The 10595-nt window shown below is 35.7% G+C and overlaps 1 protein-coding gene across 1 annotated transcript in view; it reads left to right on the forward strand.

The window, feature by feature from the left end:
- LOC118766705 overlaps positions 1–7371 on the forward strand; it is a 21686-nt gene extending 14315 nt beyond the window's left edge. The window contains exons 5-6 of the mRNA XM_036510355.1: positions 6338–6433; positions 7071–7371. Coding sequence (XP_036366248.1) covers positions 6338–6433; positions 7071–7261 — 287 coding nt within the window. The 3' untranslated portion in view covers positions 7262–7371. The remainder of the gene's footprint in view (positions 1–6337; positions 6434–7070) is intronic.
- The last annotated feature ends 3224 nt before the right edge of the window (positions 7372–10595 follow it).

The raw sequence follows: 10595 nt of genomic DNA on the forward strand, positions 1-10595 counted from the left end.
ATGGTAGGTTATTCTGCTCTTTATGTAATTTTAAGTGGATCCTATGTAGTAATAATTTTGTCCTTCAGATTCTACCTCACACCTATAAATTAAATTTTTGTATTTGCACAAGTTTTGTAACGACAATGGTTTTTAAATTTACAATCGGTACGTTCATTTTCAGTTTCCCTTTTAATAGAGCTATGCTCATTTTCCCCATCTATAGTGTTATTTCCATTTTGTTTATCTGTAATGTTTTGATTCGTAACCATAGGTTCTTTCTTTTGGCTCCTCCAATTCTTATTTGTTTTTATATTTGGTATTTATATATATTTTGTGTTCATTACTTCTGTTATAATTATTTTCATATTTTTTGGTTTATTGCTAATGTTATTACTTTTATTACTATTATTATTATTATTATTATTATTATTATTATTATTATTATTATTATTATTATTATTATTATTATGTGTTTTTTTCTCATTTTAGGTTACGAGCTTAATTTTTTTCCTATCCAATTGGTGGACATTGCGGGTTACCTCCTTTCCTTTACGAGTTGTATTTTCCAAATTTTGCTTTATTTTCAGCAACATTATGATCAACAAGCAGTTTATCAGGACTGTTCTTACCTCTATTATTATAGAAATCATTCAGTATTTTATTATTCAGTGCAGATATAATTTATGCAATGCTTTTTAAATCTCAAAAGCCGACTACTAGGCTGCATGCGTTTATTATCTTATGATATTTATTTTCTTGCGCAAGATGTCTGGATACAGCTTCATCATAGAACAATTTAACTAAAATGGTTTTAATTTGTTTATCAAATGGAATTATTAGCCACAAAAAAATTAGCTTCGTTAGAATTCCTATTAAAATAATCTTATTGTAGGTTTATTGCATTTATATATGGGGTGTAGCATTTTATTGTGTTTTTATGGGCCATTTTTGCCATTTGTGTCAGTATCTCAATATCATCTTTCCTTATTTCATTGGGCCTTTTTAAGCTTCAACCAGCCATGTACATGCGATATATTCATTTCTTTTCTTCTTTCAAGAAATACCTGTGCTTGACGCTTTTTAATGTGTGGAAAAGTTTTACACAGAACTAATACCACTCTGTAAACTACAAAGCATGATCCAAAAAGAAGAGCAAGTCGACATCACTGGAGGTATTTGCAGTCGCAGGTTTTATAGCAGAGTATCCTCCCAGTCCTTGACTGATCAAAGGCTAACCCCAAGACAGCGGTGAAGGATTTCACTTCAGAGTTACCTTCTCCTAGATTACCTTCACAAAAGCTTTGTTAAATACTGTAACTCCATCCACTCCTTATATATTTATACAAACACACACACACACAAATGTATAGAATATGCTTTTTTCTTTTTATTTTAAATATAAATGAAATTAAAATACATATATATATATATATAAACAAACGAAGGATATATAAAAGGAATCATTCATAAATATGTATAAATATGTTATATGTTATATATATGTATGTACGTATGTGTGTATAGATATAAAATTGCGAATATAATAAAATGTAGTAGAATGGAATAGAATATGAAAAGAATGAGAATATAAAAATGTTATATATGTGTATAGATATAATATATAGAATATAAGAGAACGTAATAGATTGTAACAGAATATGAAAATATATAAATCTTTAAATCTTTAAAATGTTTCAGCGTCAAAGCTGCGGTCATTCTGGGAGACCACCTTTGAATGAGCTACACCATTATCTAAAACCTCCTCTGATATGTGGCATTTGATCAATGAAAGAGTTTGATGCCGCTGCCCTCATCTGTGAGGTAGGCTTATCTGGAACCCTTGAGAGGAAGAGATCCATTTTCATTTTGAAGGCACCTACATCCACACCATGTAGGTCTCTCGGGCATTTTGAAAGGGAATTGAAGAGCTGTGGGCCTTTGAAGCTCAAGCTGTTGCAGTTCTGCGGTTTGAGTAACTTTCAATACCAAAGTTTGGTGCAAGGCCTTCCAGGATTTTCCAGATGAATTCCACTGCGTATATTTCCCGCTTTCGCGCTAGGGAGAAGAGTTTTAATTCTTTCAATTTTTCCCAATAGCTGATACGTTGCATTTAGACGATTTTATTAGTGTAGCTTCGGTAGATTGCTTCAAGTTCCTCTGTGAATTTTATATTGTGTGGTGACCATATTCCGGAGCAGTAGTCAAAGCGGCTGAGGAGGTATGTCCTCCAAAGGGCCATCAATGTCTCCTTTTCTCTTGTTTTGAAAGTTCAGATGATCCATCCAGCTATCCATCTGCATTTTATTATCACATTGGTAATATTCACTGGAAAAGATGCATTATTGCTCATGTCAATGCCGAGGTGTCGCACCGATTTGATTCAGGGATTTCAATTCCTTCCGGGCCAGTGTACCCTGTCTGCATGTCGTTTAGCTTCGTGTGCTGGTAGCGTAGGGACTTGAATTTTCCTGTATTAAACTGCATGTTGTTGTCCAACTGTATATTGCGTGCAATTCTCGTTACAGATGTGCAATATTTCCAGGGTTTTGCATTGTCTGAGACTTTTGTGTCATCTGCCTAGCCAGCAAGGGTGGCTTGCTATCTGAGCAGCTGTGTGCATGTTTGAGAGGGCCACTATGGATAGCTGTGGCCCCAAGACAGTACTCTGTGGAACACCATTTATTATTTGAGTTTCCTTGGCGGTGGCTCCGTTGGCCACCACTGCCTGACATCTATCTTTTAGATAGTCGTGCAATCACTCTAGTGATTTTAGTTTTGATCTTCTATGCAAATGAAGATATTTGCTTCGTTTTGCTGCTGTTATTTCTACGAATGAGAAAATACATTGCGGAACTGTTATTTTAACGAGTTGTATCTATTTATCACTCACTGTGATGCACCTGCACTGCCAGACACTATTGAACTAGTTACGAGGGGCGTTCAATAAGTAATACCTCCGACCCACTTGCAGTTGTTTGATCTAGCTGAAATTTTGCATGTGCAATTATTTATATGTCTATAGATTAAGTGGTAAATTACAGCTCTGAACTAATTGTGGTTTCTGATTTACAGGTGTTTGAACCGAGTCAAGTGTGAAATGGAGCCTGTTGAATGTCGAGCAGTGATCCGGTTTTTGTATTTGAAAGGACGCACACCACGGGAGACTTTTGACGAAATGAAAGTAACTTATGGTGATGATGCCCCATCATATGACCTTGTAAAACGCTAGCATCGTGAATTCAAACATGGTCGGGACTCTGTGGAAACAGCTCCCAGATCTGGTCGCCCCCCTACTGCCATTGATGAGGCATCTGTCATATCAAGTTGAGGCTGCCATTTTGGAAGATCGACGCATAACTATTCGCCAAATAGCCCATGAGGTCAAGATTAGTACCCGGTCTGTGGAAACCAATCATTCATGACCATTTGCATATGCAAAAGGTGTCTGCCAGATGGATTCCCAGGTTGCTCACACCTTTCCAGAAGCAAGAACGCGTCGAGTGCTCGAGGATGAATTTGGAGATGTGCCAAGATGAGTCAAAAATTTTCAAAAGACTGATTACACAGGATGAAACGTGGGTCCATCACTATGATCCAGAGACAAAGCCCAGTCAATGCAGTGGAAGCACAGTGACTCACCTCCTCCAAAGAAGGCAAGGGTGCAGCCCTCCGCTGTCAAGGTCATGCTCACAGTCTTCTGGGACCAGGAGGGAGTAGTGATGACAGATTTCCTGGCAAAGGGTACCACAATTATAGGAGCCTATTATGCTTCACTTTTGAGGAAATTAAGAGAAGCTATCAAAATCAAGAGGCAGAGCAAAATCAGCAAAGGCATCCTCCTCCTGCAGGACAACGCTCCGGTCCACAACTCGATGGTCGCCAGATCAGAAGCACAGGCGTGCGGCTATGAAATCCTCCCCCATGCCCCTACTCTCTTGACCTTGCACCCTCGGATTTTCACCTCTTCCCAGCCATGAAGTTGTTTTTGAAAAGAAAGCGTTTCCCAGATAATGCAGCCTTGATTTCTGAAGTCACGTCATGGATGGAGGACCAATCTGGGATCTTCTACAAAACGGTCTCCAGAGCTGCATCAAACGATGGGAGAAATGCGTAACTCTGGGTGCTTCCTATGTAGAAAAAGACTAATAACTGTGCCAAGTTTCGTTGCTCTACTGCTATGGGAAGTGGGTCAGGGCATTACTTATTGAACGCCCCTCATAAGTGTCCCACTCATGAAAGGTCCATGCTAGATGTGTCGAAACAATTGTCGTGATTAATAATTTAAATTCTCGTATATACTCCATCTTCCGTTTTTTATCTACCATAATGTATATATATATGTATATATATATATATATATATATATATATATATATATATATATATATATATATATATATATATATATATATATATATATATATATATATATATATATATATATATATTTATAAGAATATAAAAAGGAATATAAAAATAGAAACATATAAAAAGCAATTTGAGAATATACAAGATATATATATTCTGCACGCACACAAACACACACACACACACACACACATGTACACACGTTGATGAATGGCCGTTGAATACTCATTAGTTTCTCCTCCATTTCCAGGATCCTACTTTTCGCCCTGTAGTGTGTCTAACAATCACCCTCCTCTTGGTTGGATTGCCTGTTTACTCGCCGACAATCCGATCATGTAACAGTTTGTACTCGGCTACATGTGTTACCAGCAGCGTTCAAGAGCGTCCAGTGTCACTCGAGAGCGTCCTAACATGTGTGTGTGTGTGTGTGTTTGTGTGTGTGTGTGTGTGTGTGTGTGTGTGTGTGTGTGTGTGTGTGTGTGTGTGTGTGTGTGTGTGTGTGTGTGTGTGTGTGTGTGTGTGTGTGTGTGGACGGAGTGTTGCGAAAAGCAACACCTGCCAAAAGACAGGAGTTGAAAGTTGGGTGAATGAATGTTGGAAGGAAAATCGATGTTCTGCCCCAAGAACTCTACTTTTGTGTGCCACACTTGTTTGGAGACCTCTTGACAGATATTTACCAGAACTGGCAGCACAACAGAAGAATACTTTGAGTCGAGCAGTGACCCAAACAACAGGAATCTCGTGATAATTTTCGGACCATAACTCTACTGAACGCACTGACACCAGGCGCACTGAGGTGATCAGCATTGCTTTAAGGGACAACGAGGCAGTGACGACAACAAAAATCGTTCTTCAGCTCCGTACCTAGAGATGCACGTCGATCAGTCCAGCAGCGTCATTGTACACTGAATAAATTGCTCGGGACCCAGTTTGGCCCAGGTCTCCAAGTAGAGAAGAACTGGGTCGAGCAGGGTGACCTGTCTTACTCGGGAATCGACCCAGAGGAAGTTATCCCTGAAAGGTGGAGCAGAGGTGCCGAATGCTTACAACATTCCCATCATATTATCGCTTGAACATCGTGCCATACCCCGTTTCTCGCTGTAACAGATTGAAGAGACTCCTTTTCTGCTTTCTTTGAAAAGGACACATTGTACTGTTCAAGCGCTCTATCGGTTGTGAGTACTCACTAAGCGGAGGGCTGGGTATACACTGAAGCTGCGACATCTCCAGGGTTTCCTTGGCGCTCAACAAGTGTGGTCGCAGTTTGTCAGATTCATTTTTCCACAGCTCTCTTTGGTAGAATCACAGTCAGGTAGAATCAAGCATATACTAAGACAAGTTTTCTGACACATCTAGAGTGTAGACAGAAGCTCTCAACCCTCTGCTAGTCAACCAATACGGAAGTTCCTGTTTGATGTTCTACAGATGGTTTGTTGTAGGAAAGAGCGACGGTGTCGTTGGGGAGGCTCTGGGTATCGACAAACGTTAAGTAGCTGATTTCTTTCATTTGGGGCCCGAGGCTCATCGATAATTTCCAGAAATCATTGGCTATGCTACCAGTAGACATTGCCGGCTCGATATAACCTCTACAAATTACATAGAAACACTATGAGTTGGGTCAGCTTGAGATGTGCCCAGGTCAACGAAAGTGTTCTGCACAAAATATTGGTTTTCCTACATCGATGCGGTCTAAAAAGGTTTGATTGAGATGTTAAAACTACCTGTAACATCCTAGAACTTTTCTAAAAGTCTGCTCTTCCTTCATAACTGAGGACTTGTGTCAATACTAGAAATAACTGATAACTGATAATAAATAACACAACATATATTAAAGAAGTAATGATTTCTTATATAAAATTATCTTATATAAGTTGGGAAGTTGATTTATTAAAGAGATTAGGATTTCTTGATTAATTTTAAAGAAATCATTAATGATATCATATCCACGAGAGAAATAAGAAACTATTTTATTTTTATTCCATTTCAGAACTTTGGAATGATTTCAAACAGTCCCTTACATTCGAGAAGATTAACTCTGTAGGATGTGGTTTAAGAATTTTCCACTTTTATTATTTCGTTGACAGTAAGACCAATTTTTATTGTTTATTTATTGTGTTCTTTGTTTCTGTTTTTTGTTCTTCATCTTTAATTCATTGATCTCTAGTTCTTACCTAAAAAAATGAAGATATTAATAATTGTATCTTTCTTTCTCATCGCATTATTATTTCTACTTAGTCTTAATTCTTATTTAAATAGGTTAGCAGTGAATTAATAATTGATAGACTTGCAAATGATCTACAAATTCATTTAAAATCTGGTAGATGGATTAATATTAATCCTGGTTGTCATTAAAAATCTGAACACACTTCATTACTAACTTGCTTAGAAATACTGGTAATATGAGAACCACTCTACCTCCGAGATAACCAGCTACATATCCCTTCTCCTTCTCCCATCATACATGCTATTTCACCAGCCAGATCCCTCGTCAATTATTATTCCCAATCCTTCCTTTCTAGATTATGCAACATTCAGGAACTCACTCCCTACTCACACTAAGCTAAGGATATACAAACGGAACATTAATAATATCGATCTATCGAATCAATAGTCCCTATCTATTCGTTTCCCTTGTACCTTGTCAATGAAGAGAAATAATTTAATTTATGTTCTTATATTTTTTATGTTTCCTCTTTCCTTTTTTTCTACTTCTATTGCAGTAAAAGAAGTTAGTAACTTGACTGCTTATTCAACTTTTTCCTTCAAACAAAATCCATATCACAACCTGATAACCGAGGCTCAAATGGATGCTCACTCGGTTCTGGATTGTTCACATTTATGTACGGTATCTTCTTCATGTATCGCCTTTTCATATACTAACACTAAGTGCGTACTAAAGAAACTGATCTGAATTTTATTGGAATTCACCCCAAAATTATTTACTTCTCAATGAAATGTGAGCAAGACTCCAACGGGTCACGTTTGCTAATAATAATTATATAAGATAAAATGTGTATTTCCTTATCAATAAAATCAATTTAGTTCAGATAATTCTTTTGTTAATTTATATTTATTGCTAACGTTTTTCGTTTTAAATTAGTCTTCTCTTAGAAATCCATTCACACATTGGGATATTTATTAAATTTACCAGAGTACTAATGAAGCAATTGGGTATTATTTTATCGACCTTCAAAGAATGAATCGCAATAAAAACCTGAACAGCATTTGATCTCAAAACATAACGGTCTTAACAAAATATCAGAAGCAGTCAAACCGAATCTTTAACGCTTCTTACCCATCATCTAAATAATATATGAGATAAAATAATTGCATTTGATTGATTTCTCTTAAAAAGTGAAATCATTTAATATTCAAGCTAAAAAATAATGATCAAAGTAACATCGAAAAGTTTTCTGAAGAATATGGTAAACAGTTTATAAGAACCAATGTTCGTCTATTCCAGTGTAAGAAAGCACCGAAAATTTTAGGTTAATTTTTGAGTTTCAGCTCTGATCTCTTTAAGCAGGTAATTCTAAACTAATTTTATCGAAATTTACAAAGCCAAATTAAAATTAAAATCTTTCTTTTTTCTCGTTGGACGAAATTTTGCGTCTCAGCAACTTACTTGCTTATAACGTTGGTAGAGGTTAAATGAAAATATGAAATCTTTTACACGAGAAACGAAATTTACTAGAAATTCCGTCATTATTGAAATGTTATGCTTAACAGTGAAAAATGAATTGAAATACTGACCATAAATGTCGTAAAATTGTTCGTTTTGTTTTCACCGGTTATCATATAAATTGATATTGGATTCTTTGTTTATAGTTTAGTAAAGAGTGGAGGTGGCATTTGCAAGATTTTACGGATTAGTGAGATCGATACGGTTAATGTTTAGTTTTAAGATTTGTGTGTTCACAGAGATTGAATTTCAGCGGATTAATGTTCTGGGTCAGTGCCGACTCAATCGTTTTGTTGTAGCTTAGACAGCATTAGTTAAAAAATCTCTAAGTATGCACAAAGACTTTATATAGACATTAATTTGAGTTTTAATTTAATAAATCAAATGTAAAGTCAACCTCTCAATGTGATTGAACTGTCACAAATAAATAAAAAGTTACATGAAAGATGGTACCATCAGTTACAAGTTATGAAAATACAAACTACGTGAAGGCATTTCTCTTTTCGGTGTTTCATAATAATTGGGCATAAATTGTGCTGTTTGGGGGCTACTACAGAATTCTTGAGATGAGATTTGATCATCCACAATTTGAAAAAGTATTCATTCATAGCGTGCCGTGTTACATTTACAGGCAGCAGTTCGTTCCATTCAAACGAGGAATCCATAGAGAGATTCAAAAACTCAAGTAAATCGGTCAATGAGCTCAAAATGTGTCACTTCCACCCGATGAGTCGCTTTGCACAGCGGAATTCGGATCTTTTCAAATTTGTGGCCAGGACCCCAGATCTTTCTAGTTAACTAAATAATTTGAAACTTTGTGTACTCATAGAGTGGAACTAGTTTATTCGCCAGTTGGAACTAGTTTATTTGAGAAAAATCTATTTTATGACTTTAATCGTAGATTAAAACTGCGAATTTTAACCAATGAGATTGATTGTTTTCATATCTAAAACGTTACTGCGATCTGTTAGTGTGACGTTGAAAGCAGTTTTGTGACGTAGTTGAAGACGGCTTATAAGCACGTCTGCTATTTCTAAAAAGCTTTGTGTGTGGTAAAGTAATTTTTTTACTTTACCATATTTTTATAAATTATATCGGAGAATCCATATTTTTATAACATATATCGGAGAATCCATGTGATTTTTCGTTGTTTTTCTCTTATACGTATGTGAATTATTTCTGAGTATGCATTGTCTGGGAGACTTTTTCTTGCAGTTGAGAAATTTTTGGCTGCTATTTCTAAAAGCTTGGTGTGTGGTTAAGTAATTTTTTTACTTTACCATATTTTTATAAATTAATATATAAAAATTATATATATATATATATATATATATATATATATATATATATATATATATATATATATATATATATATATATATATATATAATTTTTTACTCGGTGTATGTGTATATGTATGTCTGCATGTGTGTGTGTATGTATGTGTGTGTGTGTGTAAGTATGTGTAAAAAATTACATTGAATTGGCCATACATACATACATACATACACATACACAGATACATACACACATACATTCAGGCATATACACATACACCGAGTAAAAAATTTCAGTTATCTCTCTCTTTCACACATTACTCTCTCTGTCTCTTCACACACACTAACAGAAGCACTTCACTTACACAACATACTGTCTCCCACACCCCATCAAACACACACACACACACATGTACATCAATGCTTCCCCTAGACGGTAACTTCAAAGACAAACTTTTGTTATTAGAAGGTGGCTGACTATAGCTTGTTTACATTTAAGATGTTTAACACGTCACGAAATTGGTGGTCGAGACGGAGTAAATAAAATAAAGCCGAATGACGGAATATCATTGGTTAAAATTCTAATTATTAAACAACGTTAAACTTAGAAGTTACAATTCCGTTTTCATTCTGGTTTACAATTAAGTTTACTTTTGACACATTCTACCAGTATACGAAGTTTCAAATTGTTTGGTTCAGTAGGAAAAATTTGAAAAAACTGGCTTCAGAATAGAAAAGATCCCGGAATTCTGATATCAGAGTGACCAATTTCAGTGGAAATGTATCTGCTATGAATCTGAGACAAACAATGTTCAGAAATTGGGAATTTAGAGATTAAGGTAAGTAGGCTCATCATTATACCACCATTTTATGCTGAAAATCGGTGTTGGAGCTCTAAGCAAATGTAGTTCAACATAGAAATGTTCAATAGAAATGAAGACGTGTAATAATGAGCATGCGCATTGGATACATTAATACAGACAGAGAGTTGTGTGATTCTAGTCGAGATACCCTTAACTAGTGAGTTAATTGCGCCAGGGGTTGATATGATAATTGGTTTAAGTAGGTAGTGGTCTAGTAGTATAAACTAGATTTAAAGTCCAAAGTTACGTCCTGGAAATTAACTGTCTTTGTATTATGCTCAAATGTAGTAAGTTGGTTGTAATTTCTGAAAAAATTTCTGAATACTTTTTTCTCGTCCGTTCTAAAACCACTTTACTATTAGTTGGGATAATGAACAAAGCATCGTCCCTACATAGACCTACACATAGATTAGGAAATATATC

This window comes from Octopus sinensis, linkage group LG17 (assembly GCF_006345805.1).
Source record: "Octopus sinensis linkage group LG17, ASM634580v1, whole genome shotgun sequence".
Classification (NCBI taxonomy): domain Eukaryota; kingdom Metazoa; phylum Mollusca; class Cephalopoda; order Octopoda; family Octopodidae; genus Octopus; species Octopus sinensis.